Below are 21,409 nucleotides of genomic sequence, written 5' to 3'. Positions count from 1 at the left end.
ATTTATTTAGTTCTTTCTTGGTTCAACTTTCATGGACAAGTTCCACAATTCCTTATCATCACAGTTAAGGTTGTGGAAAATATCTTCCTTGAGAATGTATTCCAAATATGGAATAAGTTTGAATGGATAGTGAAGAGTTGTCTTTAAATCTTGAACAGTTCGGATGGTCTTGTAATAAGTACGTCTCTTCTTAAAGTTGATTAATTTCTTATCAGGATTGGAAACATGATCAAGCAAGTCTTGATTACCATCCTTAGTAAATGTCACGTCTGTTAAAAATACACCAGTGAATGGAATACAAGGCGATCGATCAATACTCAACGACTCTAATCGTTTTCTCATTTGAGAAAAATTATTGGTAAAGAGATTGTTGCATTCTTCAATGAGTTGCAAATCATCCTTGCTAATACCTTCTTTTGCAGCTTTCAATCTTGAAATTGGGGCAGAGTTGAGACCAGATGAAATGGCCATGATTGATGTAAAATTATTCATTTGCAACAATTCTCTCATAATATCCAAGAATTTCTTATAGACCTTCTTTCTATTGTCAGGATTGACTTCCGCAAGTATACGGCCTCTTACCCAGTATGAAACATTGTTTGTACGATCAGTAATGGCGCAAAGTGTTGGAGCAAGTTCATACTTGTACTCCTTATCAGCCCATGCATTGTCGAAGAACTCTTTGGCTTCAATTTTCATGAATAGTTTGGCATCAATTAAAGTCAATTGTCTTGCAATTTCTACAGCTGGCCATTGAAGTAAATCGAATGAACGGTCGAATGGATTCTTGTAATTCTTTCTTTGTGACTTTTTGATTCTCCATTCTTTGATGTCAACGATTGGAGTTTCAAGCTCTTCGAATAAAACTCCCTTTGGAAGTTGAGGAATACAATCTTGAACACCTTTTTGCTTGATTGTTTCTTGTTTAAAGTTCAATAAGTTCTTGATTGCATATCGACGAATCTTCTTTTTGGTGTTGCTCTTGAGCTCTCTGTCATTGTCAATGAGGAATCTGATCAATTCAGCAATGACAAGATTGTCGAATTCATGGAAACTGTCACGAATCCAGTCACAAAGGAATTGCTCAACACGGATACGAATAATGTTCTGATTAGGATTGGGTGTTTGATAGAGAGTTGACAAAATCTTCAAAAGTTGGTGAGGTGTGGTGAATGAGCCATATGTGATTTGGAAGATGTGTTTGAATTTACCGTGCTCTTCAGTGTCACCATTAGCGATATTAATTTCAAGCATTCTTTCGACAAGCTTGTTAAATGTAGCTGCACGGATGGTACCATCTTCATCCAAAATGACATCTCCATCTTCTTCTGGAGGTTGTAGATTTTCGGATGCATGCTTTTCTTGGAGCATCTTTTCGTAAGGTCTCAACAAGAGTTCCAAAGAAGCTCGTACCACATCGTGCACTTGATCTGCATATTTTGGATTGAAACTCCAGTGAATAATCACGGAACCTAGTAACCAACGCCATTTTTGTTCGACGTGCTTCTTCTGTACAGGGGGCACTCGTTCCTTCTTTGGAATGGAATCATCGTAAAGCTCTTTGACAATTAATTGGTCATTCAAATCTCTTACAAGTGGCAAAATACATTGCCTAAAAACAAGATGACATAATTGAGAATCAGATTTCAAAGTAAGTTGTAACACCAAGTTCATAATCAAGTGAGAAACTCGTCTGAACAAAAGAGCCACAGTATGGGGTTGTCCTTTGACATTTTTAGCCTCAAAAAGATCCGCAATTTGTTGTTGACGTTGAAGAAGAATGTCAGTAATTTGAATATTCTCTAACATTTGAATGTTTTCATCTTGGGTACGTAGTTCGTGTACAATCTCGTCGAACAATGCTCGATTCGTGAGAAGTGAGGAAACCAAATAGCTGACAATGCAGCCCACTTCACAACGAAGAACGGCATCGTCACCCATTTTACCAGAGAAATCCAAGTTGTTGAAGCTCACAGTTACTTGTTCCAAGAATGTAATAAGGTTAAGCATGACATAGAATGGTCTAGTCTTCCACCAACACACATGTTTGTCCTTTGAAAGACCTCTCAAAATCCATAATATGCATGACGAAACCACAACATAAATCTCGTCATTTCTAAATCTTGTCAAGTTTTCATCGTTTTCAAGGAATCGATCGACGAATTCGAGATACAATTCTGCTACAGTGGCACGTCTCGAATCTTCTTGGTATCTACTGTCATAATCAAGTTTACAGAAATGGTCTAAAATAATCTTGGACATTTTGATGAGGAGTTTGTCATTACCACTCTTTACAACATCAAAGAATAAGTCAATCAAAAGGGATGAAAGAGTGACCATTTTGTGATCCGTCACAGGAGTTGCATTAAGTTCTTCCATTAACTGATCCGTCTGATTTGCTGATTCAGACTGAGCCTTGTAATACAAACGCAATAGATGAAGATTTAAAGGTATGTAGTAATCATAGTCGGTCAAAATTGCAACAAATTCTACTTTGAGTCTTAACTTTCTTTCATCAATGCCATCTAAGCTTGAGAAATAACGTTCGATTAAATGCTCAACATAGTGAAGCTTGTTTGGTATGAATGGAATGATATCTCTCAAGAAGAGAGCCAAGTTTCTGTTACCTCCAATACCAATATTTTGTCTTCCGTGACCACTGGCCAGTAAGAGCTTGTAAATACGAACGACCATGTTGTCGACAAGTTGACGTAATCGATTCAAAATGTGTCTATCCGAAATTGGATAATCTACTTCATGCTCGTCATGTGAAGAATTTCGCTTCTTCTTTGGTTGTTGATCTTGATGTTTTTGTTTCTCATGGAAGAATATGGTCATGGACTTGATAATCGCATCAAAAATAAACCATGAGAATCGAATTGGATCATGTTCAGATAATTGATTTCTCTTTTGTTCAAGTTGTTGCTTGACATCTTCTGTGTCTTTCTTTTGACGAGATTTCTTAACAAGGTTGGTCAAATCGAGAAGATAATCAGATCCTTTAGCTGGAGCCATCTTATCAGATTCAGGTACTTCGAGATATTCTGCCATGAGACGCAACAAAACGCTGAATAATGGATATTTAGCACCGCGAGGTTCTGTCAAAATATACTTGATATAACTTGTGAAGAACACGTTCAGTCTTGAGTGGGATTCAGTCTCATTATTGGACTCACTCAGATAATGGTAGCAACCACGTAAGCAAACCAAAATTTGTTCAAATGATGCAATCTCAACTTTTTCAATCACATATGTGGCAGCACTGGATTGAAGCATGGTTGAAACACGTCCCAACAGACCAAACAGTAAATTGAGAACCACAGGCAAATGTGGCATGAATATCTTGAAATCAATCTTGTTGAATTGTGGGAACACATAATCACACAAGAAGGTGAGTACCTGAGGCTTTTGATAATCAGGAACGTTATTCAAATCATGCATGGTGGAGAAGAACAAATTGAGAATATCATCCGCTGGGTCGACCGATGATACGAGTTGAGCTCTCAATCTCAATTTACCGATTTTTAGGTTTTTAAGTTTCTCTTCAGAATCCTTCATATAGTTTGCAGGAAGTTCCTTATAGATTGGAATTTCATCTGGGAATACATGTTTTCGGAATTGGGCAAACAATGAATAACTGTCGTTTTCAAACTTCTTTGGTTCGTTGAGTTCCATGAACGAGTAGCCAATGATCGCTCTATGAGAAGTTCCGAAATCTTCCTTTCTGATGTCGTTCGCTCCACTCACATAGGAAAGCTTTTTCGACTTCTTATTGTCAATATCCAAGTGATAGAATACAAGAAGTACGTGCTGATCTCTCTTTGGCTCGCAAGGGAGATCAATCTTGAATTCGTCATAAAAGTGTGGTTGTTTTTCTTCATCATACGAGACGCAAGAGAAATCAAATTTGGCTCCCTGTCTGCTGAATCTAGTCATGATTCTTGGTTCTGCATTAACAGAACCAGTGGTTTCATTGACAACTTCATTATCTGACTCTCGGTATAAAATTTCACAGAAAATATTCTTAGCACCAGTTGATTTCTCAAATTGAGCCACAATTGGATAGAAAAATAGGTGATTGAGTATCTCTAAATTTGGATACTTTGTGAGTTGAACAGGCAGCTCTTGAATTCGAATGTAGTCAGAGTCTGGAAGTGATTCATCATCTCTTTCAGGTTCACTCTTTGCAGGGCTATTAGGAATAAGTTCTCCCCTTCCAATTTCATTCAACAGACGTTCCTTAAGAAGTGAATTCGAAGGAGACAAAGGTGAAGGAGTTGAGTTGGAAAGAGAAGATCCAAAGCCTCCATTGAAAGTGATGTGGACGTTCGACGTTCCATCATCCAATTGATTTTCTGTACTTTGGGGGCTAGAAATGTATGATTGGTTTGAGCCAGATCCAACAATTTGGTGCACGTTGTTGAGAATACTGTGCTCACTTGAACGAGTTTTGTGAAAATATTTCTTCGTGCTGTTTGAGAGAGGTCTATAAATTTCTGCTCTAAATAAGAATCCTCCGTCTACTTGAGTTATGTTCTTTAGCTTCTTTTCTTTTTGAATGGTTTTAATGACTGATATCACGTCGAAATTGTTCTTATAATCATAACCTTCAATGGAGTACATGGGTTTCACTTCGAACTTGGTCGACATTAAATGAATCACATTTCCTCGTTTGCTAAACAGAGGCATGTAACCAAACATGATTGCTTGTCTGAAATGAGCTACTTGTTGCTTCAATTCAACATATTGTTTCTCCAAATCATTAATTTCACTGTGCTTTGAATCTTTCTTGTACAACTTTAGTGCATCCTTGACACCTGATGTTGGGAGTCTATAAACTTGAATAACGAGATAAATTTGATCATTTGGGTAGGTGACACTGAAAAGACATTTCTGTTCAACAGTGACTGTTGGGGTTGAGCTCTCACCTCCTCTTGGTGTAAGTACTTTTTCTTGAGCCGTTGGTGAAGAAATTGGAGTGATTGTTTGGAGGTAATTCTGTACCCAAGGGGAAAGAGTTTCTAATTGTTCAGGTGCTACAAAGTGGAAATGGAAATCCTCACTAACTTTTGCTCCTCTCTCTAAATCATAAAGAGCAATAGAGTAATAATTAATTTCATTAGTGGGGCGTTCAAATTTTGGTGATGAATAAAATGATATCACCATTTGTGTTCTCTTTTTCATTGGATATGTCAACCCAGCTTGATTCTGAGGTTGACGGAAACACATTGATGTTTCTAACGGTCTGTATTTGAAATTAGGCTTCAGACAGCTCATAAGTCTTGCAGTGGATGACGGTAAAACTTCATTGTCATTAATTTGAAGCGCTCCCGTTTCTGGATTGAACACAGATGGTTGTTCTTCACTTGTTGGTGATCCCAACAGAAGTGATCTTTTCTTAATGAGTGGGGGCTTTTCGAATGTAGAATCTGCAGAAATGAAATCAAATTGCTTCACACGTCTCTTGGCGCTGCAATGTTTTGCAAATTCAACCAAGCTTAACTTTTTCAAATATTGCTCTTCTGGATCGACCTCTTCTTGTACCTGATAAGAATCAAGTGTTGTTTGTTGATTTGAAGAAGGTGTACCTGAAGATGGAGTTTGATTTTGGTTATTTGCATCACTGTTGGTAGTGTCGCTTTGATTTTCTTGATTACCTGTGACAGCCATCTCAAGGAAATCATATCCATCCAACAGCATTTTACCATCACCAATTTTTGGTGCTGTTCCTCTGTGTGAATCAAGTTGTCCTGAGGATGGCACGGTCGAATGAACCTTGTTTAATTTCAAAGTAAAGAGACTTCCTTTTCTCTTTCCGTCAAGGCCTTCGTCATTCTTTATATTTCTCAATGAGCCTTTCAGTGGTGACAATGTAGGATGAGCCTCCGAAAGATCTTCGTGTGAAGAGTCAACATTTCCAACAGTGGTTTCATCATGCAAAACAGCTTGTGAATGAGTTGAATTGCTGACTTGTATTTGATCCTTTCCTAGTTGGCTATTTGTTGCCATTGTATCCAAAGTGTAGAGGGCTTTAAAGAAAGAATCAACAATACTCTTTCCAGTATTTTGATTTTGCGATGAAGTGTTTGGTTGTGACAATGTCAAACTCAATAAATTATTGGAAGATAAATTTGAGACACTCTCTTGTTGATGAGTGCCACCAGAATGATGATCTCCAAGAGGTTTAAATTGTACGGCTCTGTACACAAAGGAATCCTCTCTCTCGAGAACAGTAAAAGGTTCAAAGCTCATACGATGGCACTCTTGCAAATGTGGATATTTGGAGTGTTCCAATTCAGGAATATTGACAACAGGATGTGTGGCAGGAGGAAGAGGATGGAAAACAGGTTTTGGCTCAGGGTGAACATTTAAACGTTCCTCAACTTTCATCCACAGAGGTAAATGTTGATCATCCATATGAAGAAGAAGATCATTTGGATCATATGCTGAGAAGGCAACGTGGGTCTTTTCATGAGTGTTATTGTTACTGTTGTTGTAGGGATCATGATGAGTGGAATGTCCTGCCTCTTGTTGGTGAGTGGAGGAGTCTGTGGTGGTTGTAGAGGCTCCCAAAGATGACTCTTCTGATCTCTCCTCATCCGTACTCGCCATCGTTGTTATGGATGTTGTATTCATTGTTGCCGTGTTGATGGATGATGTTGAAGAGTGTTGTTCTTGATGATGTTGGTCCTCCTCTCGAAGTACAACGACGGTACCACTAGTCTCAGTCTCATATGATGATGGTGGTACATCGTTATTGTTATTATAAACATTATTGTTATTCGATGATGATTGAGAAGTAGTAAAAGACGACGATGTAACTACCACCGATCCAAACACAATATCATCACTTGTGGTACTGGCTGCTGTCGTGGGTGTTGTGTTTGAGAGGGTCAAATGACCAGGATCCTTATTCTGTGAGGGTAATCGTTGCAAAGTATTCGATCCAGTTGGAGTTACAGGTGTATTCAAATCAATAATAATAGTCGTAAACAATGAATGGTTCTTCTCTCGTCGATGATTCTCGGCAACTGCTGAACCAATCATCACAGCATTATCCTCCTCATGAACAGGAACCGTCTCACAGACAAAGGCAGAGGTGATCGTGGAATCACCACTTTCTATTTTGGGTAAATGTCCAATCACTGGTGTTGTTGTTGTCGTTGCTGCTGCTGTCATGGATAATCTTGGTGAAGAAGATGCAGAAGTAGTAGTCGAAGTAGTAGCTAATGTTTCATTTGAGTGGATGTTATTGTTGTCAATGTTGTTGATAATATTTTGATGGCTGTTATGGACATCAGTAGTGGAAGAATTTAAAGAGGATATGGACGACGAATTTTCGTCAACATTGATGTTTGTTGTTGTTGTACTGTCGAGTTGTGGAGAAGGAGCCACAGAAGTGGTGGTTGTCGTGATTAGGGTGGAATCGCCACTAGTTGTGGGACCACCGAGACTTGGATTCGATTCTGTCGTCATCATCAACGATTCGTCTTGTTGCTCTTTTGATGAAGAATACGAGTTGTTTCCATCACTCATGCCGTCATTCATGTTGTTGGGATGAGATGCTGACATTTTTTTTAAAGGAATGGGCTGCTCAAATTTGGTGCAGTTTGAGTGTTGAAAGACAGGAGGTGAGTGTAATGTGACTGAATTGTTTGATGTTTTTGATGGCTAGTAGGTCTCTTGGGTGTTGATCTTCAATATTGAATAGGTGATCCTGATCCAAGACCAATCAAGAACTTGGAGATGACGAATTTTATGGTTATGAACAACGATTCGTATATGAACAACGAAAGACAGAGATGACGACGCCGGGACGATGATGAGAAAGACGAGGGAAACAGAAGCCAATTCGGAGGCTGAAGCAATGCTCGTCAAAGCAATTTTTAAAAAGCTGTTTCCTCTGACATGTGGCAGGACAGGTACATCTTTGGAAGTTAACAATCTACGAAAGAGAGTAATTGATATCTGTTCTTGTACACAATGAAAATGACAAAGATGACAAACCATCCAACTACAATTCTTATGATTTAATAAATGAACATGATCCCTGTCTCAAAAACAAGTGACACCGACCTTTGAATCGAACAGCAAATTGCCATCTCCTTCGAAGCTCTCACATTTCTCGTTCCAAATCAAGTCAACGGAAGAAATTTGTTTTCACATGACGGAAAAATGTTTTCTGACAGCTACCGCCTTTCATGCGGAAGGTCTTTCTCGCGTCGACCCTTCTTTTGTCAAAACCAGAGTCAGTGGTTGAATATCAACAACAACAACAACAAATTGTTCTCCTCTACCTTCTTCCTCTTGATCATGATTACTTGGTGTTTTTGGTTTTTGATACTTTCAACAGAGATTCAGTTTGTGTATTCCTCTAACTCTTCCACTTGTGTGAATTTTCTTTGAAACTCATTCCTTCCTGATTTGGCACCCACTCTGAAAAATCCACTTCGAGGATTTGCGAGCTATGAAGATGCCTATGCAACGAATACATTTCCCCAATCATTGGAATATAGATATTTTCCATTGAATGCCTTGATGAATTCAATGAATAATTTCACATTTTCAAATTCAGCAAATAACAATAGAGATAATTTAGAAAAATATTTAAATGATGTGAAAAAGAGAAAAAGACAAGCCATTTTGAGAGTTTATTTGGATTATCCAAATTGTTGTCCAGATGGAACGTATAACACTGGAGTTCCTTCGTTTTTATTTCAAGGTCAAAATTCTGTCACATTAACACCCTATTCTCAATATGGAGGAGGTCAATCACCAGATTATTCCAACGAAAGATTAGTGACAGCTCTCGAAGTGTTTATCCAAAAATTAGGTCAACAGTACGATGGAGATTCAAGAATTGCATTCATTCAAGTTGGACTATTAGGATATTGGGGAGAATGGCACACCTATCCAAATACCAATCAGATGGCTCCTCTTTCGACACGATGGAGAGTTCTCACTGCTTTTTATAATGCATTTAACGTGACCAAATTATTGGTGTCACAAGATTCGATGCAATACTTGTCCTCCTTTAGGGAGTGGATCTACGAATAATTTATGTGATGTTTCTGTGACTTCTCCTCCATATCCAACTGTTGCATTTCCATCGATTGGATTCCATGACGATGCATTTACCGACGCTACCTACAGTTCAACCAGTCCTCAAGATTACTTCTTTTACAATCGATTACAATCGAGAATTCCAGACTTGAACAAATTTTTGACACAAGATCCCACAAATGGAAAAGTTGGAGCAGTCATTGGCGGAGAGTTGTATCCAAACAATCAAGCGAGTATTTTCAAATCAACTTGGACAGGACAAGATTTTAAGGAGTGTGTTCAGAGGACCAATTGTACATGGCTTTTGAATGATTATGTTTTTTCAACACTCAAGAAAACAAATGTCGATGAATATTAACGCGCTTTGAATGCTTCCGTGTTGTTGGGTTATGCCTTTACTGTGAATGATGTTTCATTGTGTAATGAAACATCAACTTCTGTGAATTTGAAAGTGACTTTACAGAATATTGGAAGTGTTCCGTTTCCTTATCCAAACATTACACTTTTGGTTTCACTGAGAAATGGAACTTTGACAAGTGACACCATATTGGCTTCTCAGAGTGTGAATATCGTTGGGGTGACTCCAAGCAATGGCGCTCAAACATTTTCATTGAATTTCAAATGGTCTGCATCGTATGGAGTGAAATATTCACCTCAAGTACTATTGAGCCTTCAAAGTAAGCATGTCCCATCAGAAATTCCAATTTCTTTTGCTGTGAAGGGAGCTCCCACCGATGGCTCTCCATTCCTTGCATTGGAAAATCAAGTACAAGTCTCCTCAAACACTCCAGAGCCATCCACGAGCTCTACTCAGCCAAAGACCTCTCCTAAGGTTTCTCCAAAGACTTCTCCAAAATCTTCAAGAGGATTCAATAATGGACAGGCATCGCTTGCGATGAGTGTGTTTGGTCCACACAAAGAGAATTGGATTGTGGATGCACTGTGTGCCATGCTCTTCATGTTCCTAGTTCGGCTGGTATGAAAAAGGTTCAGTTGCGAAATGAATTTGGTTTTGCCAATCCAGCAGCGTTCACAAAGCATTTTTTAGAACCAACTTTATTATATTTCAATTCAGTTGTTTATAAATTGTAACTTGTGCTCCAAAACTTTATAAAGGCTTCTAAAATCAACAGATCTCTTCAGTATTCCCATTTCTGGTGCTTCTTTCGAACAGTAATACAAGTTCAGTTTGAAAGGACAGTGGATGCAAAGGACGGTTGTGAAGACATCCTTTGATACCACACTCAAGAGTTGGAGGCATTAAGAAGACAATTCTAAACGGGTGGTGTTGTTGTCGTCATGGGACATGTGTTTCACTCTGTTATTCAGATGCTAGGTGGTAAGGCATTGTTTTGAGGAGATTTGAGATTCAATAAGGTGAGCAACTTTCAGTGGTAAGGTTAGTTGATTTGTGAAAAAATTCACAAATACTGTTGACCTTGCTCTTTATTCAACAACATTTCAGCCTCTTGGCAAAATTTTGTTCCCACTTGCATCATTTCTACAATGTGCGCTTGTTTTAACTGGAAGGACGCTTCAGAGTAGAGTCTTGATAATTCGCCCATGATATCATCCTTAATAATGCGAAGAATGGTAATTTTGTTTTTTCTAATTTCGTCCAGTAAGTCACTGATATTGATGGTTGGAATACTGGGACTCTAATATATTGATATTTTTTGACCAATTTGTCAAGATATATCTGGAAAAGCACTTTCAGTTCTGGAGTGAATGGGAGTATTTGTGTTTCATCTCTCGAATACATTGAAAATATCAAACAAAATATTTTGGATTGAGTAAGGGGAACATATGATTCGTCAAACTTGAGGCTTTCAAAATATTGTTCAACCTTATCCGAATTGACATCATAACAATCTATACGTTTGAGGTTTGTTAAAGTTGTTGCAACATCGCATGTTCCCTTTTCAATAGAAGCTAATAACAACCATACATTCAAATGCACTGAGCGGTTTTCAATCTTACTCCTGAGCAAAAAAAGAACCCTTATTAAATGTTTCCAACACGATTCATTTCCTTCTTTTCGCGCAACGTGTGAAGATCTTAGCTAAACCCTAAAGGTGGATATACGGAATTTCCTTGAAATTAAATAACCTCCGTTGGGTGAATTTGGATCTTTTGTTTTCAGGCTCGCCACAAGCCAGTGCTCACCTTTGTCTCCAATTTGAACTGGATTTATGTATTTCCTGTTTTCGACAATTACTTCAGAAAAACAGTCTTCACTATTATTCTCACTTTGTGTTTCATCAACATCCAGTCTTGGCAACGAACATAGAAGATATTTTTCGTTGGGTCGTTCCGAATGCACCATTTCAATATTTACATGTTGAAGAAGATTCCTTGTTTCATACTCATCACCACCACTATAGAGTAATAAGGGACAGATTAGTATAATATTCCAGTATTTTCCTTCCTTGTCGCCATTCAATTCCGAAACCTATTTCATTAAAATAAATTTTCCATTGTCTCTTCCGGAGACCTATCTTTCGTTCGTTTGGTTTGAATCACTACCCCCAACGAATTGAGCAAACGTTGCCCAAGCAAGTATTGATCTGTCGCTATTCCTTGCCAATGTTGGTCGTTGTTTCTGATTGTCTTAAATTGTATTGGATGGTTGTCTTGATGGTAGTTGATGGAGATGGTGTTTCTGTCTTCTCTTCAGAAAAGAACAATGAATTGAACCACTCCGTGATGCTCATTTTTTGTTGATACATTTAGCAAAAGTGGACCCGTTGGCGGGAAATCATTTCTTCCTTAAAAAAAACCTCAAGAGTCAAATACTCCCAGTTAACAATGCGAATGAAACTCGTTTCTCTTCAACCCGCTCTTTAACTCGATTCTATTTTCAAACAGGACTTCTAGGCTTCTTTCAGGTCGTTGTTTTCTCTGTTGTGTCTGGTGTTTTTAACGGATGCAGAAACTGTTGTTTTAAAAAAGCAACAACAATAGGTGATTTTTATAATACAGCCTTTTACACCTCCGTAGTTTGCCTTTCTCTGATTTGGATTCTTCCGTTGAGTTTACTTACACAGACGTACAATGGCTCCGATAAGTGTACTGAATTAATGGACTATAATGCAAATAATTCAACATTTTCCGACCCTCCCAAGTTTGAAATCTATTTCCCTTGTATGGCTGCCCATATATTGTAACTTATTACAACTACTGCAGGAGGTGTTGGATATGTTCTAATGTTCATTTCTAAGAACCAAGAATATTGTTCTCTTCCCTCCATTAGTGAGTATATGAAAGAAAAAATCAAAGCGGCTTTTCTGCATGACTTGAATACTGTTCATATTCCCAATTTCGTGTTTGAAGATAAGCGTTATAAGTACCTAATTGTAACACTTGCTGTAACACTTTTCATGATGCTTGTTAATGTGATGGTTTTTGTTTCAAGTTCACTATTGAATTTCTACAAGTACAAACTAACTTCTTTCTTTGTAACCATTTCAGGAGGTTTTGTACTCCGCGATCATCATCAGATCATGTATTCGAGTTTCAAAACAATGGGAAAAAGCGATTGAACACTTGACATTCTCGTTGGACTTGATCGGAATGGGTCACAAAACACAACAACTCCGAGCCATATCACTTGCCACGAGTCGTCATCTGAAACATGTGACCAGTCTCAATTTATTCAACACAAAAATTGGTATTCAAGGATTTGTAGCGATTGCACAGAGTCAACACTTGACCCATTTAATTTAGGAATGTGTGATGGAGGAGATGATGGATGTTCTGCCATTGCCTCCAGTCAAAATCTGAAACATTTAACTGAATTGAATCTCTCATTCAACAAGAAAGAAAAAGCTTGTGTGGCACTCGCTCAAAATCCATGTCTGACTCGTTTAAGAATTCTCAATTTGAGTGACAATGCCATATTAGAAGGAGGATGCCGTGCTCTCTTTGAGAGTCCGTACCTAACATTAGAGGCTTACGCTCGAATAATATTGGAGACAATGCTTGTGAATTCATTTCCGCTAATTCAAATACCAGCATGAAAAATTTAACGCTTCTTAATTTGTACAAAAATAGAATTTCTGAAATGGGAGCAAAATTACTTGCCACAAGTCAACACTTGAGTCATTTAACTGAAATTGATTTGGGAGGAAACCCATTGGGACTCATGGGAGTGAAATACGTGGTTGAGAGCCCTTCAATGACTTGTTCTCTGAGATCTTGAACAATGTAATCTTGGAGATGAATGTTGCAAGGCATTGGCCAATTGCAAAAATTTGCAACATTTAACGGGGCTTCATTTGCAAGACAACAAATATATTGGAAATTTTGGATGCAAGTATATTGCAGAGAGTCATGTGTTGACCAAATTGCAAACTCTAAATTTGTCTGGAAATTTTAGTAATGAAGGATGTAAATTTTTGGCTTCAGCAAGTCAATTCATTCATTTACGAGATTTGGACGTGTCACGAAATGATAACATTGAGGAAGAAGGATATGTTTCATTAAAAACAAGCTCTCATCTTGAAAAGTGCAAGATCTACATGTAAAGTCACGAGAACCTCAATGAAAGAATGGTTTTAAGGCTCTTTCCAATCCTGAATTTTCGTTGACACTCAAGACATGTCTGCACACGTGCAAGTTGAATCTAGAGAAATTTTTGTTAAATCTGAGAAGAAATGTTTATTTTGAACTTATTTCACAAATAAATTTCTCATTGCTGAATTAACCTTTCCATGGCTCCACTGGGAATCATATTATTTGCCATGATTGCCTTGAAGAAGAATTTAAACTTCAATCCAGCATCCATCAAACACAATAAGGAAGCCAAACATCCCGACACTGAAGCAGCCAAACCACATTGAATGAAATACACTGCAGAGGGCAATGATCTTTCATACATTCCAAAGAAACAACTTTGAAAGAGACAAAGTCCCATTGCAACTCCCGAGAAGGCAATATACGACACTAAATAGCCAAATTTGGCATTGTCAGAAATTTTGGCATCTTTCGGATCGGCATGTAAACACTCATTCATTTTTGAAATGAATTTAAACAAGGTTAAGAATGAGAGTCCTGTTGTTACGAGCAAGGAACAAGTGGTGAAAATCATGGCAATAAGTATTTCGTAAATCATGAATTGGGATTCGCTCATTAATAAACCCATCATGACAAGAGAAGCAATGTGAAACATGGTAACAAGCAAGGAGAGGATGAAAACACCTCCATGAATGAGTTTCCAAAGAGTGGAAGATGAGGAGCTGTCAGTGGTCATGTTTTTTTTTGAATGTTGAAGAAGCATTGTTCGAGTTCATCCGGGTATTTAAGCCGAACGAGACAGTTTTGGAATGCAATGTTGTTTTGGTTGGCTCATTATTACAAAGTAGTGGCTCTAATTAGAATCTCATTAGATTCTTTGGCAAACGAGGCAAAACCCGATTTTTTGTTTTGGAAAGAGAAAATCCGGCGTTCGACATCATATGCTGAAATGTTTATCTGTATCTGTACTGTTTTACGAAAGGTTGGAATGTTCTGTAATATACTCGAGAGTACTAGCGAATTGAACCTTTTTTCAAAGCTAAAGGACGTCCTTAATCCCTTAATATTTTTACTTCCATTCAACGACTCCAAGGTTGGAATTTTGAGCAAGACCCTTCGTTCTGCGTTGAGTTTGTTCGACAATTCCTTTTGATTCATTCCATTGTTCTCATCACTTTTTGGAATTCCTGTTTAATGATATTCCACTTAGACTAGAATCACATCATGTCGACCGTTGGAATTTTTCAGCAATCGATGGACGAATCGAAGGCAATGAGCAACAGGGAGCTCTATCTTTATGTGCCATCCTGTGTGTTGTTTCCTTTTGATTAATTGTGTTTTCAAAAACAATTTCCATCTCGAGAATGTGAAAATCTTGTCCACAAAAAATTAAATATTGTTTATTGGCCCTTCGGTGCCTCAATACTTGTCATAAAACAACATTGGACTTCATTTTCGTTTAGATACTACTTCTGAATGTCGAATGTTTTTAACAGGATATATCAAATATTAACAGATTACATGCTTGTGTTGAGCAACTGTTAACATGGGTTGAGTCCATGATTCAAACAGAAGGCAAAAATAAAGCAGTGTTTTGTCTGTTAATGCATATGGTTTCGTTGGTTTGTAAGGTTGAGTCGTCAATTATTGTAAAAAGGTCATGAATAGGTATATATAGTGTTGATGGATATGATATGTTAATAATGATATGTATCGATTACCAGCATTGTCTTCAAAGTTCTAAGTCACAACAATTAATAATGTTGAAGGGCGGAGAGCAGTCTTGGATCCAATATAAGGTGAGATGCTTCTTTCTTGTTCTTACATTCATTACACGTTTCTTATCGAATTGTTGATAGCACTGACCATCATAATACAAATATAGTATCTTGCCTTTTTGTCCATGATTAGTATGATCGTGAAGTTTGTTCTTTTGCTTTGTTTTTCTTTTTGGCTTGGCTTTGTCGGTGGATGATTGTGTGGTCCTTCTTGTTTTGCGAGGTTTGTTCTTTGGCTTGTATTCTTTTTCTTGTTTTGATGGAGTTGGTTGATTCAATGTTGATAATGTATTCTCATCTTTCTCAACTGGTGGATCGTTAGTTTTCTCAACTGATGGATTTTCTCTAAAGGTGATTGCGTCACCTAGATGATGTTGTAAAGATTGTAACAAGTGATGCGAATGATCTAATGGCTTCCGTGCCTTTTCTTCACAATTTCTGTTCTTTTCATTTCGTATATATTCATTAAGTTTGGCGTTTAATTGTTTGAGGGTAGCTGAAATGTAATTCGCTTGTTGTTCAATTCTTTCCAAACGTCTTTCCAGGCTGTGGAGCATGCAAGAGTCAATTCTGATGTTCATCTTGCGGTATTTTTTAAGGGCTCGTTGTCCACAAAAAATGTCTTCTTCCAGCCAGCAACCACTTGCGATGTACTCCAAATCATTGGCCATGATTGATGATTTAATTTACAAGCTTCAAAACAACCAACCATTGGAGATTCCGAGCTCTTCTTCTTCATCATTACTGAAAACAAATACTTTAAAAGAACAATCAAAAAGAAATAACAATACCTCTTCTTCATCAAAACCACCAAAAACAACACAAAAGAAGGACAACAAGCCTTCAACACCATCCATTCCACCCTCTCCTTTCCATCAAACATATATTGTCGTTGCAAAAATTGAATCTGTCGAGAAACATCCTGAATCGGAAAAGCTTTACAAGATGACTCTTTCCGTTGGTGGCCAACAAGGAACAACAACACGAAATCTTGTTGCTGGCTTGAGAAAATTCTACTCGGAGGATCAACTGTTACATCGTAAAGTATTGGCAATTCTTAATTTGAAACCTAAAAAGCTTGCCGGAGTGGTCAGTGAGGCTATGGTTTTGGCAGGCTCCTGTGGCTCTGGAGATGATGATGAAAAGGTGAGAGTGTTGGATCCAGCAGAAGAGGCTCAGGTGGGTGATCGAGTCATTTTGAAAACAGATTTTGAGCACTGGAAGAATGTCTATGTCAGCTCTCCAGAGGAACGATGTTCACCAAATCAATGGGAAAAGATTGTGAAAGAACTTGCTGTTCTAGATGGTCAACCAAGTTATGCCAAACAAATTTTATGTGTTGCAAGTCAACAACCACTCAAAGTGAAGTGTGAACTACCTGACGGAGGTGAAATTCACTAGTTGAGAAAGATGTGATGGCATGATTCAAAACGAACTATTCTTTGAGATACGCCTCTCATAAACCGACCCAACCTATTTTTAATATTCATGTTGTTGCACACAGATTTTCTCTTTGGGAACTCTCTTTTATTGAAATTTTGCGCTTATCAATTGATAAGGACCAGTTCGCTTTTGATTCGCTGGTAAAAACTTTTTTAAATTTTGTAAAATTTGAACGTTGGGAATTGGTGTGACAGACCTTCAGCACAATCTTAAAAGGAAACTGAGTTACGAGCTTCACATTCAACAGCAAAAAAAATTATCTCAATAATCACTCGAATGCCACTCATACTCATCACTGGCTGTATGTTCTCAGGCAAAACAACAGAGCTCTTCGCATATGTCGAACAAGTCGAAAAAGAAGGACAAAGCTGGGTCATTTTCAAGAAGAATATCGATACTCGTTACTCTAAAGATCATGCATGCAGTCACAATCAAGTTCAAAAGAAAGCAACCTCCACCGAAAACCTCATGAATGTTCTATCCGAGACAAAACAGCATGACATGATCGCTGTGGACGAAGGTCAATTCTTTTCAGACCTTGTACCCTTTTGCGAAGAGCTTGTCAAAGAGGGTAAGACAGTGGTCGTGAGTGCTTTGAACGCTGACTATAAGAACCAACCGTTCCCAGTAGTCTCTGCTCTATCCTCACTTGAGTATACTGAAATCATTGAAAAGAAGGCCGAATGCCAATATTGCAAGCAAGAAAATGCAACATGTTCCATCCTTAAAGATCAACCTGACATGTCAGCTACCAGTGAGAGCTTTATTATTGGTGGGGCGGAGAGTTATTGTGCCGCCTGCATTGAATGTAGAAATAAACTTGTAAATAAATAATAATATTGTTGAGAGAAGGGTGATCATTACATCATATCGCAAGGATCACACGAGCTGGAAAGATTGGTGTTCTGCAACAAAGAGAAAATCATCAAAAGATGCTCGAAACAAACATGATTCATCTTCACCAAATGTGCTTTTGCAAATCCAGATCTCCATGAAGACAGGATGACAAACATCTTGACAGATCATTTTCATACTCAAGGTATTCTTTGGTCGTTCTGTTCTGATTCTTGGGTTCTCCTTCAAGAGAGATCTGTTGATGACGCAGTGGAAGATGAGTGACATTCTAGCGGTGGCCATAACAGCTCATCTCTCGCCTCCAGCAAATACAGTGAAGCACGATCTGATCTTCAAAGAGCTGTCTGCTTTGATCAAGAGTTGTCGACTTTCTGTTCTTGCAACGACAATTTATTTCAATAATTGCAAAATGTCGGTGTTGGTTGTTAAATCTTGGCAAGCTCTTTTTTCTGATTTTTCAACCCATCTTTTCCAATCACTCCATTCTGCAGCTGCATAATTGTGGACAGAGCCACTGATAAGACATCTTTGTGCTCTAATTGTTACGGTGATATAAGGTAAATCTTTGTTTGCACCATTTTGCAACAAAATCTTCACAGCCTCCAAATGATTCGCTTTAATAGCTACATGAAAAAGAGTTTGTTTGACCTTATCAAACCAATTATTCTCAAAATTATTTGATTCGTGATCTCTAATAAAGTTTTGGAATTCGTCAACATGGTTAATATCAAATGCTAAATGGTTTAGTTTTGAAACATCACCGTTGTTGTTGATTATAGCAACAGCTTCATCCCAACTCAATCTTGACATCTTTTTTTGCTTTGTACTCCTCTCTTGAATATGACAGCACAGGTGTGTTGAGTTTGTGAGACGACATCCATAACGATTTATGGGTCATAGTCCATTTCCCTTTCCTTTAAGCGGTCAAAACCGAATGAGGGTTTTTAGGTCTTATTGAGGGACATAATTCTCGAACACATGTATCAAATTGGATTCTTTGGTCAAAGGGGTTGGTCTTATTTGGATGATTCTTCAGTGGTACTCTTATGAATCAAAGCCTCCAAAGTGATTGGTTTTCTCGTGACATGTCTGCGAAGCAACCACAGAACACCACATTATCACCTCCAATACATCAACATGAGAAGAATCAAGATAGAACATGGCAAATGAACCATTGCTCTAACACAGATCATCTACGTATATTGAAGATGTGCTACCTACAGCAAAAGAAACAATACAAAAAAAAATTTTAAAATGAAACAAAATTTTGGGGGGAAAATTTCAAAGGGGAAGAGGGGGAATCGAACCCCCGGCCACAGCTTTGGAGGCTGCGATGTTACCATTACACCACCTTCCCTTGGTATTCTCTTTTATATATTAAATAAAAACATATTGATAGGGGCAAATGTAGTAGACATGGTGTTTTGATTCATTCTCTTCAGTGTAATTGAAATATTTGGTGGCTGTGAGAGAGTAGACATTGAAAGACTGAAATGAGAACAGCAAAACCTGGATGGAAAAAGAACAAAACGTTAAGGAATCATGGACTGATGGAGTTGGAACGAACGTCATTTCATCGATATAAAAGATTGGTCATCCATAAATAATAATATTAATAATAACAAATTCACCCAAATCCACTTACCTGTTACCCATAAAAAGACATACAAGAAGGACCCAAACCCAAACCCCACACACATCCCAAATAGTTAAAATTCACAATTCTTGACTTGTGTTCTGGATGAATATTACTCCACAATCCAATCATTCCAGTCAAGGCCACCACAAACATAAAAACAGCCACAAAGAGAAGCATTAAATCAGAGACAGCATAACCATAAATACCCTTCACGAACCACACCAAAAGAAGAATGACATGATACACAAAGGGGAAGATACTCCAAATCATGAGAAGGGCCGACATGACAGAGTGTCCAGTGGCCCATCCGCTTGTCTGGGGTTTCATGGGTGTTTGTGGAGTGGTGTTGGAGGCAGTGGTCGTAGTAGTAATGGTGTGTTGTTGCATTTTTTGTGTTGGTGTTGGCTAAAAAATGTCAACTGGCAGCTTGTAAAAAATATTTGACGTGATGAACAAAAAGTTTTGATCACGACAAAGAAATTATCAGCAGAGAATTTTGCGTAAACAACCTTTCATAGGAAGGGTTTACTTTTAGGGATAAAACCGTTCTCAGTGGTCGCTCCGTAACCAGGGGGAGGAGGAAGTGGTATAAAATGCCCACAACATTGGTGGTACAGATTTTTGAGTTGAAGCATCCTAAGCTGAGGTTTCGTTTCAATCTTATCAATCATATCAAAAGATAAAGATTTAAAAACAAGTTGTCTAACTCGTAAAGAATCTGTTTATTCGTTGAACTCGCGATAACAACCTTTTTCAGGCAAAGGAGAATATATTGCGTAGCTAGTTCGCCTATTAAGAGAGGTCAATGGGAATTCAACTAAACATATTCGTATAGTATCCAATGAACTTGATTAGAGTCTATGTGATGAAGTTCTGAAGTGCTCTCGTTTACAAGAATATTTAGTGGCATTATTTTTCATTACCACCTGCCGAGCATTTTAGTGCTGGGGTTACATTCAGAGTTGAATTTCTTCATTATTACAGTTTCATGGGAATTCAACTGTTTATATTTAATAAGAGGTCTTTCGGATAGATCCTTTTTTATGTTTGATAAATATTGAACTGCTCTCCTTTACAAGAATATTAGATGGCATTACTATAACGTTGAAAATATCTAAGAATTTTTTAGACATCGGATAGGTCGTTAATTTTCTCAGTTAATACTCTTACATGGAAATTCATTTAGACGAAGTTACGTAGAGATCTTAACGTTAAAGCTAAATATTGATACTTGTGTTGTCCACTGTTGTAGTATAGCAGAAAATCAAATGGTCACTTTCACATCATGATCTGTGTTCTTAAAATTTTCCTTTAGTACCTTTTGTTCACAAAATATTCAAGCACTTTTAGGAAGAAGATCTTTCTGTGTTAATTTTCCCAAACAATAAGATTTCATGGAAATTCAATTGTTTAATATCGATACCATATCGTTGGATCAGATGGAATTATGTACTAATTACCGACTTATATACTTTAATTTACTAGAATATTAGCTCACATGCGATTAAAACAAGTTTTTCAGTAGTATTTTTAAAATCAAGCGAACTTGTTTGGGTTTCTTCATTAAAACAACACCATGGAATTTCATCTGTCAAATTTTTGTATGCAAACACTACTATGGAGCAGTCTTTAACACGAGAAGGTTTGAAATTCTTTCATTTGCTTAATAATATCGTATTATTAACGTCTTGTTGATTATGCAAAGTCTTTAAAGCCGACACAAAAAAATGCCGAGACAACGCCAGCCAAAATCACACAACTGCATCATCAAAGAATGTCCACGCAAAGGAAAACAATTTTTTACTGGAGGCAATTCCGTTAAAACAGAAGAAGCAACAGCTTTTCAACTTTCTCACTAAAACAGGGTTACAATCCGATCATTGTGGTGGTGAATTATGCAACTCTCATGGAAGTAAATTCTATGCGTTCAAAAAAGAAATAGGACATAAATCGTCTCGGGATTGTGATAGGAATAATGTTGAGTGTGATGAGAACAACCACAACAAGAAAAGCAAGGTTGAGAAAAATTGTTGTGGAATTTATCTGCAAGATTATGAACAATATTTGTTCAACGACAAAATTTATGATTGCACAAACCAAGTGATAGGAATACCGA

The 21,409-nt window shown here is 37.7% G+C and overlaps 8 protein-coding genes across 8 annotated transcripts; 3 read left to right on the top strand and 5 right to left on the bottom strand.

Moving 5' to 3' along the window:
* Positions 1 to 6: 6 nt before the first annotated feature.
* Positions 7 to 7,572, bottom strand: FDP41_012438 (uncharacterized protein; the record flags this gene model as incomplete). Its single annotated transcript, XM_044702958.1, has 1 exon — positions 7 to 7,572. The coding sequence occupies one exon, from the start codon at positions 7,570 to 7,572 to the stop codon at positions 7 to 9; it is 7,566 nt and encodes a 2,521-aa protein (XP_044566494.1).
* A 975-nt stretch (positions 7,573 to 8,547) lies between these two features.
* FDP41_012437 (uncharacterized protein) lies at positions 8,548 to 10,045 on the top strand (the record flags this gene model as incomplete). The annotated part of the gene is made up of 3 exons (XM_044702957.1): positions 8,548 to 8,955; positions 9,011 to 9,356; positions 9,516 to 10,045. The coding sequence occupies 3 exons, from the start codon at positions 8,548 to 8,550 to the stop codon at positions 10,043 to 10,045; spliced, it is 1,284 nt and encodes a 427-aa protein (XP_044566493.1).
* Positions 10,046 to 13,753: 3,708 nt separating this feature from the next.
* Positions 13,754 to 14,314, bottom strand: FDP41_012436 (uncharacterized protein; the record flags this gene model as incomplete). Its single annotated transcript, XM_044702956.1, has 1 exon — positions 13,754 to 14,314. One exon carries the CDS (start codon positions 14,312 to 14,314, stop codon positions 13,754 to 13,756), a length of 561 nt encoding a protein of 186 aa, XP_044566492.1.
* A 996-nt stretch (positions 14,315 to 15,310) lies between these two features.
* Positions 15,311 to 15,937, bottom strand: FDP41_012435 (uncharacterized protein; the record flags this gene model as incomplete). Its single annotated transcript, XM_044702955.1, has 1 exon — positions 15,311 to 15,937. The coding sequence occupies one exon, from the start codon at positions 15,935 to 15,937 to the stop codon at positions 15,311 to 15,313; it is 627 nt and encodes a 208-aa protein (XP_044566491.1).
* Positions 15,938 to 15,974: 37 nt separating this feature from the next.
* FDP41_012434 (uncharacterized protein) lies at positions 15,975 to 16,757 on the top strand (the record flags this gene model as incomplete). Its single annotated transcript, XM_044702954.1, has 1 exon — positions 15,975 to 16,757. The coding sequence occupies one exon, from the start codon at positions 15,975 to 15,977 to the stop codon at positions 16,755 to 16,757; it is 783 nt and encodes a 260-aa protein (XP_044566490.1).
* Positions 16,758 to 17,075: 318 nt separating this feature from the next.
* Positions 17,076 to 17,633, top strand: FDP41_012433 (uncharacterized protein; the record flags this gene model as incomplete). Its single annotated transcript, XM_044702953.1, has 1 exon — positions 17,076 to 17,633. One exon carries the CDS (start codon positions 17,076 to 17,078, stop codon positions 17,631 to 17,633), a length of 558 nt encoding a protein of 185 aa, XP_044566489.1.
* A 411-nt stretch (positions 17,634 to 18,044) lies between these two features.
* Positions 18,045 to 18,464, bottom strand: FDP41_012432 (uncharacterized protein; the record flags this gene model as incomplete). Its single annotated transcript, XM_044702952.1, has 1 exon — positions 18,045 to 18,464. The coding sequence occupies one exon, from the start codon at positions 18,462 to 18,464 to the stop codon at positions 18,045 to 18,047; it is 420 nt and encodes a 139-aa protein (XP_044566488.1).
* An 838-nt stretch (positions 18,465 to 19,302) lies between these two features.
* On the bottom strand, positions 19,303 to 19,680 carry FDP41_012431 (uncharacterized protein; the record flags this gene model as incomplete). The annotated part of the gene is made up of 1 exon (XM_044702951.1): positions 19,303 to 19,680. One exon carries the CDS (start codon positions 19,678 to 19,680, stop codon positions 19,303 to 19,305), a length of 378 nt encoding a protein of 125 aa, XP_044566487.1.
* Positions 19,681 to 21,409: the final 1,729 nt, after the last annotated feature.

This window comes from Naegleria fowleri (genome assembly GCF_008403515.1).
Source record: "Naegleria fowleri strain ATCC 30894 chromosome Unknown tig13, whole genome shotgun sequence".
In the NCBI taxonomy this organism is placed as follows: domain Eukaryota; phylum Heterolobosea; class Eutetramitea; order Acrasida; family Naegleriidae; genus Naegleria; species Naegleria fowleri.
This window is presented reverse-complemented; position numbering and strand designations above follow the sequence as displayed.